Source organism: Poecilia mexicana, unplaced genomic scaffold, assembly GCF_051168715.1.
Source record: "Poecilia mexicana isolate PSO_F unplaced genomic scaffold, ASM5116871v1 scaffold_4, whole genome shotgun sequence".
Classification (NCBI taxonomy): Eukaryota; Metazoa; Chordata; class Actinopteri; order Cyprinodontiformes; family Poeciliidae; genus Poecilia; species Poecilia mexicana.
Window position 1 is genome coordinate 28082974 of NW_028263373.1, and position 23015 is coordinate 28105988.

The window sequence follows — 23015 nt, forward strand, 5'->3', positions numbered from 1 at the left end:
GTATTATGTAATTTAGTGAACATCTGCACACATCTTCATCTGCCTCCCAGCGGTTCACAGATAATCCATCATACTCTCTGTCGCTTCTATAGGTTTTTTGCACTCTTATTTTATTTTTATTTTTTTAACCGGTTATTTAAAGATAGAAAAAATAAATGAGCCTTCATTAGGCTCAATAATTGAAGCCTGTTTTAGCAACAGATGAAAATCAATTAGTTGAAATATACATTAAAATGAGTGGCCCGGATGAGAGATTTGCGTCATTTACTTCTGGTGGCATTGAGTTACCGTGGTGATTGTTTTTAATCCAAAAACCACATAAAGTTTAATGGAGGCAGCATAATGGAAAAATGGCCAAGATGTGGTTTCATGCCTCCACTATAAGATGCAGTTTTAGATCATAGACATAAAAGCTGTGCTGTGACTGCAGCAGTGGGAATGGGATGGGATGCACCAATCACCATCAGAGTTTCTTTAGGAGTTTTTTTAAAAATTGTATTTAATGAGTGTTTAGTATTTCTTACTCTGTACTTCCTTTGCCTCTTTTACAGTTTGACTTAATGCTGTGAGCCTGCAGCTGGAAAATAAAGCGAAACTAAACAGGAAGCTCTTCTTCCTGTCGTCATGGTGGTCACGGTCTACAACATCTCGTCCACCTCGGCCAGGGTGACGTGGCCCGCCTCCCCCGCCTGCCTGGACACCTTCTACAGCGTCATGTACGACCCCAACTGGAACAGCCTCATCATGGGCTACAAGCGCAAGAGCTTCAAGCACGAGGAGCGCATCCCCGTCAGCCAGACCGCCACCTACCTGGGCAACCTGCTGCCCCAGACCGCCTACTTCCTGTGCGTGACGTGCCAGGCCGCCGACCCCGTCCGGGAGCAGTGCCAGGTGTTCAGCACGCCGAGCGAGAGCAGCGAGGGCCACGACCGGGCGGGCTGGGAGGTGGCGGTGGGCGTGTGGCTGACCTGCTGCCTGCTGCTGCTGGTCATCGCCGGCGTCCTGCTGTGGGGCTGCCTCCACAACATGTGCTCCCTGCCGGGCCGCGCCGCCGAGAGCCGCCCCGTGGTGACGGCCTCCGCCCGCCAGGACATGTCCAGTTCGGGACATCTGTTCCAGGCCAGGAGCAGCAGCAGCGAGGAGAGCATCAAGCGGGCCGCCGCCATGCAGACGTCGCTGATGCTGGCGCAGCCGGGCGGCCATGTAATTACCCCGGAGCATGAGGGCTGAGCCGGCTGACAGAGAGCCGGCATTAATCGAGCGGATTGAGGTCACCACGGTATTGTTCCGCGCCCCCCGCCGACCCCGGATGAATTATCACCGAACGTTTTACCCGCTCAATGAAAATCCTATTTGTGCTTACAGGGATATCGTCATAGCAACCATTCATGACAAGACAGTTTGAACCATTTTAAGTGAGTTAACCTAAACATACAAGCTGTTAAAGTGAAGATGGTCATCCTGCTCGAAATACTAAACTCATAAAGGGTTTTTCAGCTTTAACCTTCTAGATTAATATTTTATTTATTTATTTATTTATGTTTTGCAGAGAGAAGTTTTTCCCTAAACATTTTGCACAAGACATAAGAGACATGAAACTCAGCACAATGTTTCCTTCAATAAAGTTTCCTTCCCTTTATATTCTGTAGGGATTTCATTAAGGCTGGGCAATAAATCAATTTAATTGATCAATCAAATATTTAGTTTTTGCAAATGTAATATTTGGAAAATCTGGATTTTTCTTTTTCCATGAATGCGCTTTTTAAGATTTTGACAGTTCAGTGATGTCATCTTGTTTGACAAACATTTTCTATAGCTTTTATTTATCTGGACTTTGAATTCAGGTCAACTATACGGCGAAATATATGAGTTGGGAAATATATGAGTTTTTTTACAAAAATAAAGTAAATGCTACAAGAATACAGTCGTAGCAATACAAGAATAAAGTTATATAACAATAAAGTCAGAATAAAGTTATTACCAGAATGAAGTTGTAATATTAGGAAAACTCCAACACAAAAAAAATAAATTAGTCCAAGTTCTTTTTTTTGCATTAATAAAAAAGTTTTTTTTTTGTTTTTTTTTATCATTTTAAGACATTTTTCAGGTAAAATTGTGTCTTTATTCTGCTAACGTTATAACTATGTTCTTGTAATTAAACAGAAATTCTTGCAGCCTGACCCTAATATTCGCAGAAAGAATGACTGAAGTTAAAGCCACTTACTGACAATATTTTCCATCATTTTCAATTAATTTTTTAGAAAAGAAAGCAAAAAGCAAAAAAAAAATTAAAATCAGAAATCAGATGTGGTATGAAACATTTCTGAGGTTGTATTTTTAAGCCATCTGGCCCAGCCCTAGATTTTATTATCATGCAGTAAACATTTAGCTTTAACATGTGCTTATGCACAGCTGGTCAGGTCACGACAAAAAAAATCTGTTGCTTATGGAATCCAAAGAAATAAAGCGAGTCGTTCTCTGGGAGCGGTGATAACAGAGGAATGCACTGACCTTTGACCCGTACAGATAATGGGGCTGAGCATTGGGGGGCTTATCCCTCTGGAACTCTTGAGAGAAGGGCAGGATGGTGCGCACAAACCTGGACACACAGAAGGAGATTATTCAAACACGCGTCACAGTGCAACATAAACAGCTGGGTACATTACACAGAGATGAAAAGTAAAGAATGAACACACACACAGCCATCAGGAGCAACTTTACAACCTATCAGCCACAATCCCATCTCTTTACACACAAGCTGTTGTTGAAACTTTCAGCGCTTTCAGGAGCGCAGATTTTATGTAACTGCAGAGAAAATACCATGTCCATTAATGCAGCACCTGAAGAAGTACAATGAAGAGACGCAATTTCAGTAAATGTAAAAACCAAGCTAATAAAACCAGATGATGGTCATTAAAGGCCAGCATAATGGAAAATGTACTTGCTTGAGCTTTAAATCATGTAGTGTTATTCCCTCATCAAAAACATACCAGCTCCTCCAGACTAGCCAGCAGCAATTAGCAAACACCCGATGGAACTGGGCATCTGCTGAGCTCATTATAGGAGCTGCTGCTCAGTGAAACGTTGTTAAAGGATTAATAGAGGAAAGACGTTCTGATGACTTCCAGAGGATAGTTTCTTAAAGAGACAGAGGACCAAATTTCAATGTGTTAATTGCAGCATTAACCAGCATGCTATAAAGTGGCACCATGTGGCTGAAAACACACGATGCTGATGAGTCTGGAAATGTGAGCTGGCCGGGTTTCACCTTGATCTGCCCTGACCAGTGGCTGACTGGAGGGACATTTAAAAATATGATTCCTTTCTAATCAGTGAACACGCCAGAGTTGTAGTAAGAGTTCAAAATGTAAAGTTTAAAGTAAAAACATTAAAAAAAAAAAAACCTGGGTCATGAAGCAAAATTTAAAACATATTTATTCGACTGCTGATTCAGCAGCAGCAGTCTCAGTCATCAGTGATAGTTTGTTTTGTTATGTAATGCGGTTTATTTAAATTTATTGCAAGGTAAATGAGCATTATTGTATTGTCTATGTACCAACTACGTTAATGTTGATTCAAGTTTTTTTTTTCCTTTTAAATCAACACCTTTTATTCAGTCCTTAAAACTGGATTCTGGTTTGTTCTGTTTTTGTTGATGGACCACAAATCTTTAAGTGCAACTAAAATAAAGCCAGATAAAACTGAAACTCAATAGGAAGAAAGGGGAAATCAAAATTTAGGACAATATAAAAAAGATATAAACAGGCGTCATTTATTTATTTGAGTCACTCTGAGAAATATGAGCAGAACAATTGTGGCAGCTGCAAACTCAGCTCAGCTGGCATGGTGCTCTGCTTCTGCTGAGCTGGCCATTTGCATTTATTTGTTTAAAACCAAGCTGATCCTTCTGACCTTTCACTGATCCATCTGTTGTTTTTAACTGAAAATAAACACAAAACAGGGAATTTATTGCTAAAACGGACTCTTCAATGCATCTGGTTCTCATTTCGTTTTGTGTAAATGCATTCTCACTGCAGTAAAACTACAACATGGAGACCTCATTTTCTGTCTTTTTACTGTTTTTATGTATTGCTGGTCATTCCGTGAAACATCACTTCTAAGCAAATAAAAAATAATTTGCATATAATCCCTGAGAATTTAACCACAGCAGAACTAAACGCGGCAGCCTCTCTACTGCAGCCGACCCACCTGTTGGTGGAACCGTTGTAGCAATAGTTGGGCAGAAAGTCGTAGTTGAGCTCCCAGAAGACGTGCAGCGTTATCCTGCCGTATGGGGCCGACACGTTGTGGTTGGCCTCGCGGAACATGGCATCGAAGCTGTCCAGGGTCAAGAACTTACTGAGCAGCTTGTGCGTCATGCGATTGACCTCCAGAAGACCTTCGAGCTCCTGGAAACAGGAAGTGAAAACAGTTGGCAAATGCAGAAAAGGGCAGCAAAAGAAGCTGTTTGCTTTTTTGATAAAACAAGCAAAACAAAAAATCGAAGAGTCGACGTGCCATTATGGAGGTGAGGTCCTCGCTCTCGAAGCGGTTGATTGCGAGCTCCAGAGATTTGTGGAGTGCCGCAGAGACCCGCTGGGTGATGAGTCGGTTCAGGTCGATGGAGCGGCCCAGGAGCTGAGGCAGAGGCTCTGTTAGTAAAGGGAAGGAGGGTGCTGAAGGGGAGAGGAGGGAAGGGAGAAGCAGGTAGGGGACACACCTGGACGTGGCGCTGCTTCAGCAGGGTCTCATATCTGTTGGAAGTGGGCCAGGGAATGTTGGCGCCCTGGTTCTTGCAGTCGGCTCTCAAGCGTTTATCGAGGAGAAGACTGAGGGATTCAAACAGAGAGTGAAAAGACTCGGATGAAGGACCGCTTAAAAAGATTTCATTCTGATGTATTGAAATATTTCAGAACTTTACCAGATGTTGTCTTATTTCTATAAATTTAAGGCTAAGTTCTTCATCTATTATCTCGACAAATGAGATACGAACATCTGGATTGTGGAAGACAAAAACACTGAAGCACCTTTGTGTTGCATAAGTTTAAAGAAACTTTGTAAAAAGTTAAAAGAAAAATGAACCAGTTGAAGGAGAACTCCATCTTGCTTCTTCTGTGCATCATGCATATAAAAACCTTTAATAAACAATGAAATAAAACTTGATATCTGGTGTTTGTTTGACATTGTAGAAGACAGTTCTCAGATATTGAATTTGTCGTCTGATTGTTGTCCAAACTTCAACCATCAGATCTTTCAGATGAAAATACATTTCTCAGAAGACCAACTTGATGGTGGCAGTATCATGCTGAGGGTCTGTTTCACACATGGCGGTTTTATTTGGAAAAGACAAACAGTGGAAACAGGAGCACTCACCTTCCAGCTAGGATCTTGTAATAGGCAAATATCTGATCAGCCAGCTTGTAGACAAACTGATCAAAGCACAAGTTGACCTGAAAAAGCAAAATAAAGAGTTAGAATGCCTTGTAAATAAACGATTAAACAACTATGGAAGGCAGCAATTTGTCCCTTGCGATTTTTCGATTTGATTCAAGACAAAAAAGAGGAAAAACCCTCACCATTTATAAACTGTTATGCAATGGCTCTACATATATAGCAGAGATATGCAACAGAGATTATTGAAGAGAGCTGAAGCGTGGATTTATGGTGCACAACATGACTGCAAACAATATGCAGTATTAAACGGGGGGAGGGGGGAAAGCGTATTTTGTCATGAAGCTCTGCCACACCGAATATAAAAGATTAAGCTTCTCTAAAGGACCATCACATCATCCAGGACACATTTACAGTGCATTACCTCGGCCTCTATCTCATCATAGAGGAACTGCTTCTTGAATTTGGTCAGAGCGTAGTGTGCGCTGTCGTTGTACAAGTCCAGGGGATACAACACGTACCTGCACACATTTGAGGAAGACTTTATGTTACACATAAAAATTCGCTTCAAATGTGCCTGAAATAGTTCCAGGATACAACACAGAAACATTTGCACATAATTAAGTCCTAATTCTGCCATTGACTACATTCTGCCACACTACTCCTGCAAGGTGAATGCTTAAAAAAAAAAAAAAAAAAGATGATGATGATGTCATCATGACACAAGCAAATGAATAAAGTTGATTTATTTTGGTGTCGGTTTGAAGAATTACAGAGTTCTGGCCGGTGCCAGAGAAGGTGCTTAATGGCTTATGTAAATCTGTAGCGTACCGCAGTAATCCAGTGGCCAACATGAAAACAGGCCTGAAAACATGAAGAAACAACATCCAGCTTTGCAGAGCAACTCTGGAGAATCTGGTCAGAAAGGTGAGCATGCGGTGCACAGGCAAAGTATTCACGCCCCTGAGCTCTTCCACTTTCAGTCACGTTGCAACCAAAATCATCAAAGCGTTAAATTGAGATTGTATCAGATCAACATAAAGAGCTTAAACGTGGCATAAACACGATAAATGGATTTCAGAGTCTTCCACTGCTATGACTCCCCAAACTTTTTGTTAAGCCCAAGTAACATCTAGAGCAGCCACTTGTTTTAGTTTTATGTCGCCCTATTAGTGAATAGTTTTTACCTCTGTGACACAGCAAACATGTGGAAGAAGGTGTTGAAGACAGAAAACAGACTTTATTTTGCTGGTGGGTCATTGTATCATGTAGATAAAACCAATCAGAAAAAGTGTCAGTTTGTCAGATAGGGTGGGCGATGTTCACAATATGTTGTGGTATTATTATGATAACGATAAAAGAGACGATTAAAATATTTATTACTTCTTTTTAAAAAACTGTATGACAGAGTCACAGCATTTATAGTCCCTCAAGCACAAATAATACTCTGGAAAAACATGACCAAATTTAAACCAGTCGCATAAAAAATGAGCGTGATTTGTGTCACCTATCTCAGTATTTGCATTTAATCATATTTTCAAATTTATTTTTACTCTCATTGAAGAAACAGTGAAGAAAACAGTAAAATTCCCAATCCAAACAATACGGACAGTTTTGGGCATTTTTAAATATCGTTAATTGTAATTTGCAACTTAATCAAAATTCTTATGAAAATGAATTTATCACGATAAATTCACGATACACGCCGACTGGGCTGGAAGAAGAAGAGTTTCCAGAAGATGTTTCACGACAGAAAGACTTACTCCATCATGGAAGCCTCCTTGGTGTCCAGGATGTGGTCGGTGAGGATCCACGGCATGGACATCTCAATGGGGAACTGGATCCGGCGGCCCATGGTGAGCTCCAGGAAGAACTCCCTGAACCAGAGCTGGGAGAGGTCGCAGCACTGCTGCAGAGTCTCTGCATGGAGACACAGAGAAGGGTTTTAAATCTGGGCTCTTTTTTTTCATCCAAATTTCTGCCATTACAGAATCAAACTCCTCACCACTGAAGTTCAGCAGATGTGTGTAAAAGAAAGACTCCTTGTGAAATTTTTCAATGTCCAGGATGGTGGGGCCCTCCAGGCTGCTGCGCAGGGTCTTCTTCGAGCCGCTTTTGTCTGCAATGAGAGACTCCAGCATCGTCCTCACCATGTAGAGCTGCGGCGTTTATGAACAAACAGAGAAAAGGAAAGTGAGGTCAGCAGCCTGGTGGCACCAACAACAATGATTTTTAGGAAATTGGCTTGTTTGGAAGTTCACTGCATCTCTTCTGTTCTGGGTCATCCTCTAACATTTTTATCTCTTTATCTAAGAAGCACTGAAAACGCAGGTGTTGAAATCTGTTCTTGGAAGCAATCTGGACAGTAGATTGGTTCTAAGAGCAAAGCTCTAAGCTGATAAATCTGCGGGGTTTACGCAACATAATGGACGAAACTATTTGCCCGAAATGTTGCTCAGCAACAAAACTCCTGACTCCTGAACACAGATCATATTTTAATCAATAGCCATTTCTAAAGTCCTAAGGTTCATGCAGGACAAAGAAAAGCTCCAATAGAAGTCAACTGAACACCAAAAAACAAAAAACACAACAGTAAAGTACAGGACATAAAGAGTATGGCTCATCCGTCTTGCCCAGTCAGTTTTGATACAACAGTGCAGACCTGCGCTCTAATCGGCTGCCACACCGGCTCCATGAGCTTCATAAGCCTGATTAATGTGAACTGGCGGAGCCTGATCTGTTGACACCTTCAAGGTGTGGGAAAGGATTATAGCTGGGATGATAATAAGGGATCATGTCTGCCCAACACTAAAAAAGCACCATTTCAATTTAGAGTAAATGACACAGATTCATCTGTTTAAAGTTTATTTTAGTCAAACTCTACCAGCTCCACGACTAGAAAGGTTGAAATGGAGACACACCTGAGTGCTGGAGGGCCCCACGGCTCGCCGCGGGACTTTAATGTCGAAGCCCCCCTTTGGGTCCTTCTCCCCTCGCAGGGCGGGGTCGTTGTGCGGCTCCCGGCCCGTCTCCCAGTCACACACCGTTTTACGGATGGCCTGAAGGACGCTGCAGCAACGGGTCAGAAACTTTAATTAGCCTGTGCATAAGAAAAAAAATAAACTGACAGCAATAATCCTGCTGCAATAAGAAAGTTAACGATGAATTTAAATGGGTTCAATTATTTCCTTTCTGATGATTGATATTTTTTTGATGGCCAATTTTGTTTACAGAGACTTCATAATCCAACTTATTTTTGGTTTTGGTTGAATGAGGGTTTTATTTTTGGTTCATTTAGCATTTTTATTTTGGATATTTAACATAAATTCCAGTGTAAAAAAATACAATCAGTTTATCTTTAAACACAAAAATAGGTTTGTGCATAAAGTTCTTGTGTTACCAGTATCGGCTTTGCTTAGCCACCAGGCATTTTCATGAATAAAAAAAAAAAGAAAAAAGAATTATTCAAAATGTATATGGTGGCCAGTATGCGATATGCAGCAAAGACGTACAACTTCAACGCTGAACGACTTTTGAGCATTTTGAATCGATCCAGAATTCCCAGGACTAGGAATGGCAATTCTCTGTAGAATCTATTTGTTTTTTCTGCACCTCTGATCACCAGACTTTAAGCACAATGTGAAACCGGGCGTCATTTGGGTCCGACCTCTGGATGACGTTCTTCTTCTTCTTGATGGCCTGCCTCAGCGGGTCTCTCAGGGTAATCTGAGCAAAGTCCTGCAGAGCTGAGTAGATGGTGTGACGGATGGCGTGGTTAAACACGCTCTCCATGCGTCCCATCAGCACCTGCAGCCCCTTTATCATAGCCATCACCTGCCAACAGCGCAACATGTGATGAGCCACCAGGCTGCCAGTCGTCTGACATCATGTTTTCAGAGTGACGATGCGACAGACCTCTACGAGGGCGAACTTCTCCTCGCTGGTGTAGTTGTAGCGGGTGGCCCTCTCGTACTCCTCAGCGTTGTCGGGACACTCCTTGTTGGAGTATTTGTCCGTCGGGTGAACCAGTTTCCATGAGTACTGTGGGAGAGAGAGACGGAGACTTTCTTTGAATGGTCGAAAGTGGCAAACTGCATCAGTTGTGTTGTGAAGAACTGATCACGTGTTGAGAAGATGGCCTGTTCTCTCGTACCACTTCCATAACGTGAGCACTCCACTGGGAGAGCAGCTGCATGCCCTGCAGGGCCAGGTCAAACAGCTTCCTGTACTCTGCATCCGTCTTCTGGGATTCCTGACGCCCGGATCCGGTCACAACCTGCGATCACACAAAAAAAAAAATATAGAAAAAAATTTTAAAAAAATTCGACTCACACCACATCATGACTTTCCTCATAAATTATGTGAATCACATTAACTCACGAGCCTTCAGGAAATTTAAATTTCTAGGAAGATTTAAATTTTCCACCTGTATCAGGGCTGTCAAATTCATTTTGGGCCTTTTCAAGGTCATGAATATTCTTAATGGGCTGACTGCTGAAGAATGTGCTGATAAAACACATTCTGCATGTGACGAGTGTCTGAGGCACTCATCACATGCAGACAGTCAAAAAACTCTCTGCATGTGATGAGTTCTTCCAGAAACTAAATTATATTGAACATCTTTTCACACTTATCAGTCCCACTGGGAATTCATGATTGTTTTTGGGGATTTTTTTTATTTTTTGCAATTAAAATAGCAGATTTTCTGGAACTACTTTAGAAACATTTGCAAAAAATGTTGCACTTATGTGACGATAGATGTGACTTTTTGCTACTCATCGTATTGTTCACGGGCTGTAAGTTGAGACCAAGTAAAGCTGAGGCAGCAGTGGAGTAGAAATAAGAAATACTGGCACCTACAGGTGGGGAGTTCGTATAACTTTAGCAAGATTCATCTTCTATGCACCACAAATCTGGAACAAATATCCAGAAAACTGCAAAACAGCCAAAACACTGAGCTCCTTTAAATCAAGATCAAAAGCTCACTTGTTTAGAGTTGCTTTTTAACCGTAATAAATGGAACATTGACCAACATATTTGGTGTGTATTGATGATTTGGTGCTAATTAAAATGTAATGTTTGTTATTCATTTCTCAATTGGTGATGTTTTTATGACTTTCTATCTCAGTGTTTTTACGACGTAAAGCACTTTGAACTGCCTTTTGCTGAAATGTGCTATACAAGTAAACTTGATTGATTGATTAACCAATTTTTTTTTTATTTATTTTGAGGAAAATTTGCAGTAACCTTACAATTATGCATTAACACAGCAAAATGCAGAGATGTATTGATTTTGTGTGAATCAAAAAAAGCTAGAGGGTCTGATTGACGTAATGTGGCAGTATATAGATAAAAACTGCTTTGATTCGACTGATATAACATTTAAGCAAAACAGCTGTTACCTTGAAGGTTCTCCTTATGCGTCTCTCTGGAGTCTAGAGGGCCACATAAGAAGCTACGGTGGGCTGAATTTGGCCCCAGGGCCTCGAGTTTGACGCATGTAACCAAAACGATCGACTTTTACATCATAGTGCAACCGAAAACAGCCTGGCTGTGGATGTAGGGTTCACTTCTGTTTTTAACTGGGCTCACAGTGTCGAGTACAAAGGTGTGATGCATCACTTGAGCAGATGACCATCAGGTCTGCGTCTCCCATACGAACCTCGCTGTTGCTATAGCGAGCGAGTTCAGAGATGAAGCGCATGTGATCCTCCCTGATCTGAATCATCTGCTCACATATGTTGTACTGAGGGCTGCTGGATATAGAAGTGCAGGTCCATCTGGAGGGTGGAGAAAAACAACAAAAATGCACATGGAAATATGTACAACAAATAGTAATCTGCACTGTATTGTTTCCATGTTTCTGATGCAGATTTAGTCTCACTTGGATTTGTTCTCTTCAAAGTGAGCGCTGGTCTTGATGTACCGGGACAATTCGATCTGCATGTCGCCAAACAGCGGCACCACCTGCAGTTGCTGTTAAACCCAAAAACACAAAGATGTTTCCTGTAAATGCTGCATTTACAATCCCAGATGGATTTTCAACAGAAACTTAAAACTTGGTCTAAATTAGACCATAAAATTGTTATTTTGTCGACATGATGTTTCCTTGTGAAGTGAGAACCTGCAACTTAAGATGTGCTACATGTGATATAAGTTCTATTATACTCTAATTTCATCCCAACAAATTAGCAGCAACATTCAACAGGTGTTAAAGAGCAGACTGAATACATTCTGTAATTACAAATGAATATTTAGCTAATCTGCATCCCTACCCTTTTGTGGTCATTTACTATAGTAGAACCATTTATATCTGACACTTCCTCTAATGCGTTAGCTAAACCAAGCATGGCTGTTTTGTAAAGTTTTAGTTGAATGAAGCATGTTATCTGTGTTGAAGCTTTGCTTATTGACCGTTAAGAAGTCTCAAGCATTTTAAAATTGCTTAAAATACTTAAGTAATTTTAAGCATTCATGTTAAGAATTCATGAATGCTTAAAATTACTAAGCATTCATGTTCATGCTCTTATTTTGAAGTGGATTCCATTAAATACCATAGAGCTCCAGCATTAGTGAAAATAACATTTTAGCTAGTAGTGCCCACCATTTTATCTGACAATTAACTACTGCTTTAAGGCTAGCTCAAGAACTTTGCACAGATGTTACAGTTTGGCCAGTAGGAAAGAAAATCAAACTAATCTTGTTATAATGTGTCAGAATCATGTTGGGAGAAATGCGCTGATCCATTCAGATTGTAGCGTCCAACTGAACAGACGTTCCCACAACGAGCTTTGAGCCAGATGTATGCCAACTCTGTTTGGCCGACCATAATTCAATAACTATTAATTAATAAGTACGATCACACGTTTTATGCTTTGATATAAAAACCAAACAGTATCAGAGTGCAAATCAAAGTAAGATGAAGTGTAGAATATTTTATTAAAATGCTCGCGTGTCTCTCTCTACCTTGAAAAACTTGTCGATCTTGGTGAGGTTGATCCTCTTCTTGGCGTCTAGCTTGTAGATGTTGCTGCTGTTTCCATCCATGAGGTACAAACCAAAACCCATAACCTGCACAGGTGAAAAGAGTTACAAAGAGGATGTCTACATATGTCAACAATGATCCACTTCTGCATTTGTATTAAAGATTGAAAATATATCGCCAATACATTGTTGCCGCATTATCAGTAGATGCAAAATGGATATCATAAAGAACTGCAATAAAGCTAAACATTTAAGTATGGAGCATTTTGGGCTCCTTATGCCTGTAGTAAACAAGGTAAAGCTTATTTAATGTAGCACTGAAATGTTTAGGAAGTTAAAACAAAGGTTTTTATTTTTCCCCAGTAGCTGCAGAGATTACTCACTATTTGTGGTCTAGATTTGCTCTAAACTCAAAGAAGGAAGATGACATCTTTTCAATTATCTGGTTATTTAATGCAAATCATAAAGTTCGAACAATATTCACAATATTTTCCAAATGTTTTCCACAATATCCTGCAGCTCTAATTTATATCATTTCAGTTCCATTCACCTTGAGCAGCATGTGTTTCTCACTGGGTGTGAGATACAACTTATTCTCGTAGTAATCCACACACAGGTTGACGATGTCGGCCAGCAGCTCTTCGTAGCCGTTGATCACTTCCAGCTGCTGCTGCAGCGACTGATGGGCAGACAGACCACCAGCAATGAATATTTTTTAAATATGTATTACATGAAAATGAATATCAACTCGACTGCTGGTCATTACATGTAGTATTTTTAAAGAAACATATTGTAATAATGGTAATAAAGCCCAATACAAATAAAGATTTTTTTCTCTTTATTTGAATGTTCTGCTCTGCAACATCATTTAAACTTCTTAAAATTTTATTTGTGCATTTATTTTTCCAAAAACGACAAGAAAAATCATGACTATGTGTCCTAAATGGCCACTTTAATAAGTATTTGGTGCAGAACAATAAGACAAACCTGAGTGATTTTGTTGTGGTTTGCCAGGAACATGGACAGATTCTGAGACTCCTGAATGGAGGAGGGTTCGGACATCTTCCTGAGAAACTGAGCAGCTCTAGACAGAGAGAAAGATCGCTTTTACACCATTTTTGGTTTTAAGCAGCATTTAAAATAAAAACAATCTGCAAAACCAAAATTAAAAAAATGCAGTTTAGTGTTTTTAACAACCGCTAAACAATCTGGAAGGGTCACAATCTGAATCGGAGGCGACTGTGTGACTTTAGGAGAAACTGGTGGAGTCGTTCCTTCACTTCCTGCACAGAAAACTACAACTGCTTGTAATCAACTCGGAACAGATGAAAACTACAGGAAGTTCTAGCTGAATAAAACATAACTGTATACTATTAAAATGTAGGTTTAGTTCATTATGTACACCAAAAAAATAAAAATGTTAAGTTAATGTATTAAATATTTCATTGTTTTTCTTTTAAATCACATTGAACTGTCCTTCATCCTCTTCCAGATCGGTACCAACCAGCGTCTTCCCTCGGCTTAAATCTGGACATTCTGAACAAACATCCTGCCATCTAGTGTTGGCACCGGACAGCAGCTGCACTGCAGCCTGTAGAGCTTCTGAATACCGTTTGTATGCAGAGTGGTCGTTCTTGACGCTGCACTTCATGTTCTTCAGCTCGTCCAGCACGGCGAACATGTTGATGAACTTCCCCAGGGTCAGCAGGTACGCCTCCGAGACAAAGTCCTTCCTGCGCTCGGTGTGGCACAGACGGCGAACCTCCCCGCAGAAACGGTCGATGGCAGAGCGCTGGATGGGAAAAGAGAGGCTCCAATAAGCCGAAAATAGTAGAGGATCAGCTAAAAATCTGTACCGTCCTAGTAGTGTGTAGGACGGTACCTGGAAGTACATGAAGTTCATTAGCTTGGTGACTTCTGGCTCAAGGACCTCCACAGTCTTCTCATAGATCTCCACTCTGTTTGGCTGCTCGTTACATTTCACCTGGGAAAAGAAAGGCGAAGGTTAAAGAATCATTGTTAGAACTAGAGCTGCACCAATCTGATACCAATATCGTTACCAATATTGACAAAAATTATAGTTTGTGCATCGGTGACGATGTGCCCAATCCATAAAGGCAGATCTATTCAGTCTAATTCTACGCTCTGAGCGACATCATGCTTTATTATTCATTTTATATTATATTTCTAATTTCACTTTCTGAAAGAAAGAAGGTTTGTTGCAATTTATTTTTACGTTTGACTATGGTAGTCAACCTACCTTGGTCGACCTATTGTCAACCTGTTGTTGACAATAGGTTTGTTTTCACATATTTAACCAGGCTTGTGAAGTTATTAGTGTATTTATGTGGGCTGTGCTGGTGCAGAGTTATTAAATAAATTTGTAATTCAGTACATTTATGTGTTAAAGAAAAGAAATGTTTCAAGTAAATTCAGCGCCGTTTTTCTGAATCAGATCGGAATCGGAAGTGAAAAAAGTGAATCGGTGCGTCCCTAGTTAGAAAAGTCCAGTTTACCTGCGGTATGGCGCGGGAGCAGCTCCTCCAGGTGTACAGCATGACGGCGTACTCCTGCCCCTCCTCCAACATGTCATTCTGACCCAAACAAAAATATTCAGTCACTTCACACAGCCTCAACTAAAACAAAACCTCACATGATGCATGCATGGTTGCTTCTGCGGCGAGTTTATTCCCCGAGGGCAAGAGTGGGAACCCGCCCTTCCTCCAAACAAAGTCCGGTTTGATCCCCACCCCGAGCAATTATCTCTCACTAATTAGAGACAAAGACCTGCTATTCCCGACAAGAGCGGCTTCAGAGCCGCCGTTTGTCCCTGGGCCGCTCGATCCAGGGTTTGGATCCCGTGACCGCCTGCTCCACAGCACCAAATGTGCTACAGGGACGGCCAAGTCCCACAGCCCAGCTTCAAAAGGCCTCTGACCTCGTTCTGGTGAGTTTGTGTGCGTTTTTGTTTCCCCCAGCTAGATAACAGACGCAGAGCAGAGACGTACCATGTTGGAGTGGACGGTGGCCTGCTCGATGTATCTGGCGATGCCGGTGACAAAAGCATTTCGGTCCTCGAAGTTGGTGTTGAAGTTGGGCTGTTGGGAAAATGAAACAACAGTGAAGATGGAGCAACAGATATGGAGAATTATTATGAACGTTTTAACAAAGAGAGATCAGGTTGCCATTAAAAAAAAAGTAAAAGAGCAGAAATCAATTTTATCGATTAGTTGAATCTTTCTTTTTTGAAGATTTAATTGTATTAATTTTTCACCATTGCTCTCCAAAGTGATGTCAGCACACCCATCTGGTTTGACAAGCATGTTTTGCTGCTTCTATTTATTTAGACTTTGTATTCAGATCAACTATACGGCAAAAAGGTCAGGCTAATAGAGAGAGAGCGAGAGAGAGACAGAGGGAGATTTTTTTATACAAAAATAAAGTCATAATCAAGGTTTCCCCCAGAAAACTCACTAAGCCTGGTGGTTGGGCACCAGGGCAGTCATTCATCCAGCAGCCCACCATGTTTTTGAGTTAAAAAATGTTTAAAGTTGACAGGAAATTTTTAAATGTCACTTGATAATCATGTGTTACTGAAAGATTGGAAGATTAATACCTGAACATCAACTATGAAATCTTAAAAAAGTGCAAACATTTTAATAAATAAGTAATGCTTAGCCTGGTGGGGGCACAAGTAAAGCCTGGTGGCCCACCAGGCTTACACTGGGGGAAACCCTGCATAATGTTACAAGAATGCAGTTGTAGTAATACGAGAATAAAGTCAAATGGCAATAAAGTCAAAAGAACTTGAGATTAAAGTCTTAATATTAGGAGAATTAAGTAGTAATAGAATGAAAACTGCAACAAAAAATAATTATCCAAGCTTTTTTCTCATTAAAGCAACTTTTTTCTCGTAATTTCAAGACATCCTTCTGGAAACTGCGTATTTTTTCTGCTAATAGTGTAACAACGTTCCTGTAATTAAACAAAAAAATGAGTCCTGTAGTCTGGCCCTGATACTCCGTCATGCAACTAACAGAAGGGATAATTAAAATAAAAATCACTTTTTGAAAATATTTTCTTTCATTTGTAATTTCTTTTTTTTTTTTTTGGAAAAGAAAGGAAGAAAAAAATATTAGAATTGAACCTGGTATGAAAAATATATATGCAGATTTTATTTTGGCACCATCTCGCCCTAAAGAGAACAAGCACAGCGGTAGAAACAAGCCATCCCAGCGCTGACCTGGTACATGACGGAGGCAGGGAGCGGCTCAATGCACGGCTGCTGGTCCGGCAGCGGCAGCTCCTCCAGCAGGTCCACGTTGGACAGAGCATCTTCTAGAGTCACAGTGGACGCCATATTGCTGTAAAGTAACAAGAAAGAAAGGCTTTAAAACTTTAGTCTAGAAACACATCTCTATGCTGCCATAGCTGCAGAATTAAAGCAGAACTTTGAAACCTGGAGGGACAAACTCAGACGCTGATTCAATTTCTGTTCAGTCCAAAGACACAGAGGAGATTCTAATACTGTTCTGATGCACCTTACTAAGATGCTTTTTAAAAACCAGAAGAGGAACATGAAACACGAGTCTGAGCCAAGTCACTCAAACCATATCATAAAATGTTGACAGCTGTACATTCATCTGAACAGCCGCCACACTGCCTTGCAAAATGGTTTTAAGCAACAGAAAACAAAAGAAAATGAACAAATATGAGGTGACTGGAAACGGTAGGAACTTAAACCTTTACTCATTACTGTTTTGCAAAACGTCTCAAGCTCAGCGACATTGGATGGAGCATGTCTGAACATCAGTTTGTGATCTTCTCACAGTTCCACATTTGGATTTAGCCTTGGCCTTTAACTAGGTCATTCTAACACATGAATCTGCTCTGATCTAAACTCTCTAATTGTAGGTCAGGCTGGTCGTTAAGTTTGTTGTCCTGCTGTAATATAAAACTCTGATCTTAGCTTCTGGCGGCTTCCAATAGGGTTTTCTTTTTTCCAGGAATATCCTGGACTGAGTTCCTTCAAAAATCCAAAAGGTCAAGGGGCATGAACACTGTAGCAGGGTGTTATATATCAGAGCCCAGGGGTCATTTGTGGCTCCCAACTGCAGTTCAAGAATGATATAAATTTGACCTGCAGGTGGTTGGAGGTGGTTGACACAGATGGAGACTTTTTTATTTATAATCAGGATAAAATTATTACAGACATAATTTTCTTACAATGGAAAATATTAAGTATTCGTCCCTTCGTAATCGAGCTTTTAGAATAAGTAGAACCACCTGTATCCAGAGACTTTGCTGCTCTCTAATCAGCTTATATGCAAATTATTAAACTTGGCTAAATATTTGCAAGTGCTTTGAACAAAAGGGACCCAAATCCGGTTCTTATAACTGAGAATAAATGTATTCAACTGAGCCCAAAACAATTTGAAAACTAGATATCTTTCTTTTAATATGAAAAAGATTAAAATCTTTCCAGACTCATTTACTTACAGATGAATGCATTTCCGTGTGCATTCTTCTTGGTTTTTTTAGACATTTATTTTACATTTAGACATATTTAGATCATTGACAATACCACACTTATGTTATATATACATTTTATATGGCTTATGGTTATATTTGAATTTACTAATATTGAACACTTTGGATGGAGTATCGGTCAGCATATAAGCAATTCCCCCTTGGGTATCAATAAAGTATATTCTCTGAATAATAACCTTTAAGCAGATATAAAACATACATTTCATTAAGTCCACATTTCTGTTCTTAAAAATTGTTTTTTAATTGATCTGATTTAATATTTTAACTTTAAATGTCATGTCGTCAAGCAAGAGGAAAATCATCATAATTAACCGAAATAAAGCCTTTGAAGAATAGAATTTGTGTGTTATGAATATATAAAATGTCAATAATATTCTAATTTATTGAATATTGACTGAAGGTGTATGCGACTTGTCCCCGCTTCTCCTTAGAGCAGCTTCAAGGATGGGTGTTAGAGCTTCCCAAACACAGGAAGCTAAAAAAAAAAAAAAAAAAAGCTCAATTTTAGGCTCCTCTTGTGCAAACAGCTGTGTAAATGCCCACCGCTTCCTGTCTATGCAGCTTCAGAATCCGGGTCGGGGTTAAATCCTGACTCATGGGCCGCTGAACAGAACGTCTCACCGGTTTGGCATTTCCCTCTCATTCCTCTGCACACCTTTCCGTGTTTCACTTTAGACACAGCCCCGTCACCTTGCCGCAGTTTGGCAACAACATACCAGACGGTGTTGTTTTTTTTTTCTGCTCAAGTCATGTACAGACAAGCGTGTGAGCACAAAATCATAGAGAAGCTCATTTTTAATCACTCAATTGTTTCCAAAGCATCAAGAATGAGACAGAGCTAAAACACAGTCAAAAATAGAATGGAAAGGGGAAATTAAGGTGCTACAGCATCATCAGGTATAAAGTTTAATAGAAAAATAGTTCCTAAAAAGACAATACATAAAAAACAAGATTGCAACAGTGAAAATTAAGCAGCATTGAAGGAAAAAAATAGACTTTATCCCATACCAATCAGTATCTCGTGGACAGCAGACACCATCTGGTGCACACAATATAGTATGTGATGCGCACTACAAAGTTAATTTTTCTTCTTCAATGTCCCTCTAGGGGCTCCATAGGTTCCAGTAGTGGCAATGATAATAATGGTATAATGTACAAGACGATAAAAGAAGCTACTACAAATAAAAATATCAGACTCACAATCCAAGGCATTGAAAAAGCTATCAGCAGTAAAAGAGAAGGCAGCTTTCTGTGCTGTGAAGAGTAACTCTCCTCAGTGATGAGGCCACCAGATTAGCGCTAGCCACAGTAGTGCTGTAGGTGTGATGTGATACGATTCAGTTTGCTTTCCCACAGTCCTGCTGACAGGCGGACGTCACAATCTGCAAACACAAACCCACAGCAATCGTAACCGCGTCCCACAGAAGAACCGACGAAAACCTCACAGGTCAGCGGGAGGAGGAGCGGTGTCAGCGTAGGTCATTGGATCTCCAGAGGGAAGTGGAGGAAAGAGAACCAACAGCAGGTTGCAAGAAGACCGCATGACGTTTTTGAACCTTAAGGGTTAGTGTTAAAAAGATGGAGGATCCCGGCCTACTGACTCACAGCTGGCTGAGGAAAACTTTGGCTATTTTTAGATAAATGATCTGTTTTACCCACATCAGGCTTTTAATGCCTGACTCACTACACTTGACAGCCAGTAACTATGAGTCAAACAAGTTACCCACAGTGAGCAAAGTTGGTCAATTTTTCAGCAATCAGCAGGGTTGATAAAACATTTTAAAGCATTCATTAAAAAAAAACTTTCATTTTGTTTAGTCTATAAATACTACAAACATGTTCTTTGCTGCATTTTGTTATCAATGTAGTAAATATCTGAAAGATTAAAGATGAATGACTTCATTCATAAAAAATGGAAAATCTTATTCCTTCTTTTGGTGCACACTTTATTAGTCAATGTTAGTCACATTTCGTCACTGAATACAAGCTGCATTTCAGAGCTGACAGACCAAATGGAATCAGTAGTAGGACGCAAAACTTTGTTCTTAATGTGATAAATCCAAAAAGTGTCGATTAATAGTAGCTGGTAAATCAAGTGTCCCTATAGTATTATAAAACGAAAATCCCAGAAATAAACTTCATGGTTTAAAAGGACGTGGTGCCACAAAGAAGAACAAGACCAGTGATCCAAGAGTTTGGATTCCCAGTGGGTTTTGGTTCTGGTCAGAATACAAAAAAAGGGCAAGCAAAAACAAACTAAATATACTTAGAGACCATACTCTTGTTAATTAACAAGAGTTTCAATAAAGTTTGAGATTTGGGTTGGGGTTTTTTGGAGTTGGGCTGGAAACTGGCAGTAGCTTCATTCCCACTACAAATGTGAGCAAAATTTTGTCAATATTCTGCTAATGTCAAAAAAAACAAAACTATTTTGTAATTATGGTGATCCCAATAAATAAGAACCGCAATTAAATTCAAATGTGAAAAGCTTGTTCACACAATAAGGCATTAAAAACAGGCCACGATCCTCCAAGTTGTCTTCTTTGTGGTTTGCGCCAGTGGCAACATCCAGTTGTTGATCAAAACGGCAAAACGTTTTAGTGAAAAAAGTGAGGTTTTTCTTTTAAAATTGCCATGTTTCCGTTGAGCACATTTATTTTTGAAATGTGAAATTGCAAAATTATGTGGTCAATGGCAACACAGTTAGCTAAATCTGGAAACCTTGTTTGCTGCGCATCTTTTGCCATAACGCCAAAGATGATACTGATGCTAATTGAAAGAAATAAAATCCTTCATTCCTAGTTTACACTGTTTTAAATAAGATGGCAGAGAAAGTTCCAGAGTGCCTAGAAATCTGTCTGTACAGAGCAGTGACTAAAACTGCATTTCCTCCCCCACCTGTTGCTGTGGACTGCTGCTTAGCTGGCTGAAAACATTAACAAATTACATTTGCTAACCGTAGCAAAGATGAAATCAGCTATTTGGAAATATCTTTGGTCACCAAAAGTACAGATGGTGTTTTCATGGTGTGAATAATAAAAAAAAGCTCCAGTAAAATACAGAGAAATCCCAGATAACCTGAACTGCAGCAGCAAGGTGATTTAAAAAAAAAAAGTTTTTAAATTAGAATTGTAAGAACGTTGTATCTGCATGAATGACTGGTTCAATGCAAACTTAGCATGCATGATACGACTAATGGCAGTCACTATTAACCGCACAAGATAAAAAAAAAAACTCCTCATGCATTACCCAATGTGTAAACTATTTTTAAATACTTCCTTGTTCTGTTGAGACTGCAGTGTCTGAGTTTGTTCAGGGGGTTAACAGCAACAAGCTGACAGTTTCAGTAAGTCCATCATGAAAACAAAATCCTTGATTTTACTTTGTGATATTAAAGCACTGAAGGACCTGCTCGCATGAAGCTGTTAAGTCAAATAATAAATGTATGAAAGATGTTTGTCAGTTTCTGACATCAGGTTGATATCTCCTTTCATTTCTAAAACTGTAACCCTGTACAGTGAACTGGATGTGACTGAGGTTGTCCAGGAGTGCTTGATGAAATCATCAGGGTGTTTACCCCAGAGTGCTCAAAATGATCGAACCTAATAATAGGTGTGGTTAGGACACAAGGAAACATGGCAACAAAGGATGATGAGGATGGATAAAAAAAAGACAGCATTACCAACTTGTCTAAGCATTTTCATTTGGTAAAAATTAACACACAGAGTCACCGACTGCAAATTAGTCTCTGAAAATGGGAAGTGCAAACCTCAGAGACGGCGAGCACGTGACGCACAGCCGGCTTCAAGACAAGGGCCAGCTCTTCTTTCATGAGAAATATCCAACCTTTTTACAACTTCCTGATGCCTAAACAGAAATTCTTTGGTAAATCAAGAACAGAGACCACTTTCATAAAGTACAAGCGATCTTTAGCTGTGCAAAGATGCCGTGCTTTTATTTGTCTAAAACAAGGAACCTTGGTGGGTTTTTACTTTAACCCAGTTCCTGTTGCTGTTTGACAAGGAACAAATACGGGAAGTCGTTTCTCTTTAAGGGTTAAATAAGTCTGCTGAAGCAGCACACCACGTCTCCCTGAGTAAATACACAGTAAGGAGCTTAAGCCAGAATAAAGGAGGTAGCTCGGGTGTTCAGACAAACAAAAGGCAATCATAACCCATCGATGTGTGTGTGATATTTAAATCAGATCCAATTATTTGGCCTTTTGAGCTTTGCAGGGCAGCCATGTCTGAAGTCTGGAAAAAATGCTAACCGGGCCAGGGTACGGATAGCGGAGCTCACCCCAAACGTCAGTCTATTCTTCAGGTTCTGTTCCTGAATAGAACCGCTCTTCTTCAGAAAAAACTTCTTTTTGATATAAAGCAATGAAGGCTTGTTCAGTGCTTTAAAATTAAAATGTGGACATTTAATTTTCCTTGGAGCAGAAGAACCCAATAAAATGGATCACACTTTCTACTTTTAGATGGATGGAGTGGTTTCAGAAGGACTCCTTCACAGCCTCACCTGGGCTAAAGATGAGACTTTAACACAAAGACTGTGACTATTTGGTGAGATTGCTAATGTACAGCTAAAGCTAAAAACCTCTTTTAAAAAGCATGCGTAGGTCAATAACAGAAAATACTCTTTGTACCCAACAGTCTTCATTTAAGAAAATATGAATAAACTTCACAGTGAAAAAAAAAAATTGAACAAAGTTTCCATTTATCATGATAAAATATTTTTCCTGGACGACAAATTGTCCCAGTAATTTGAGATGAACTAAAATATTGTTTTGACATCATTTTCAAGTAACATATTGACAATATCATCATAATGCAACTTTGCCCTCTCAATTACCACGAAACTTTAATTTGGTAAAGAACGCTTCGAACAGGAACTGGAAGTGATCAAGTGTCCAAAAACGAAAATAACCAAGAATAAATAAAACAAAAATAAAAACCACACACAACCCAAACCGTATATAAAATGCAATGAAGTCTGTCAACAAAATTGCTAATCAAAAAATGTTAATCATCAGAATGGAAATAAATTATCAAGCTCATGCTAATTCATCATGCTATTAATTGATTAAT

At 39.8% G+C, this 23015-nt stretch overlaps 2 protein-coding genes across 2 annotated transcripts in view; one reads left to right on the forward strand and one right to left on the reverse strand.

Annotated features, from left to right (window-relative positions):
- Positions 1-23015, reverse strand: part of cyfip1 (cytoplasmic FMR1 interacting protein 1) — a 34085-nt gene that overhangs the window by 4799 nt on the left and 6271 nt on the right. Inside the window, exons 2-23 of the mRNA XM_015004091.2 lie at positions 16619-16739; positions 15384-15473; positions 14892-14969; positions 14258-14359; positions 13986-14167; positions 13363-13459; positions 12926-13054; positions 12358-12462; positions 11276-11367; positions 11054-11171; positions 9545-9667; positions 9307-9432; positions 9059-9225; positions 8313-8460; positions 7397-7550; positions 7155-7311; positions 5816-5912; positions 5374-5450; positions 4721-4829; positions 4519-4638; positions 4210-4409; positions 2512-2599 (exon numbers count right to left, since the gene is read on the reverse strand). Of these exons, the coding sequence (XP_014859577.1) occupies positions 2512-2599; positions 4210-4409; positions 4519-4638; positions 4721-4829; positions 5374-5450; positions 5816-5912; positions 7155-7311; positions 7397-7550; positions 8313-8460; positions 9059-9225; positions 9307-9432; positions 9545-9667; positions 11054-11171; positions 11276-11367; positions 12358-12462; positions 12926-13054; positions 13363-13459; positions 13986-14167; positions 14258-14359; positions 14892-14969; positions 15384-15473; positions 16619-16735 (2676 nt within the window). The 5' untranslated portion in view covers positions 16736-16739. The remainder of the gene's footprint in view (positions 1-2511; positions 2600-4209; positions 4410-4518; positions 4639-4720; positions 4830-5373; positions 5451-5815; positions 5913-7154; positions 7312-7396; positions 7551-8312; positions 8461-9058; positions 9226-9306; positions 9433-9544; positions 9668-11053; positions 11172-11275; positions 11368-12357; positions 12463-12925; positions 13055-13362; positions 13460-13985; positions 14168-14257; positions 14360-14891; positions 14970-15383; positions 15474-16618; positions 16740-23015) is intronic.
- fndc9 (fibronectin type III domain containing 9) lies at positions 625-1290 on the forward strand. The gene has a single exon (XM_015004092.2). The coding sequence runs from the start codon at positions 625-627 to the stop codon at positions 1228-1230; it is 606 nt and encodes a 201-aa protein (XP_014859578.1). The 3' UTR covers positions 1231-1290.

Bases quoted from the DNA above. Each gene is read 5' to 3' on its own strand.
- fndc9 (XM_015004092.2), top strand. From the start codon at position 625: ATGGTGGTCACGGTCTACAACATCTCGTCCACCTCGGCCAGGGTGACG.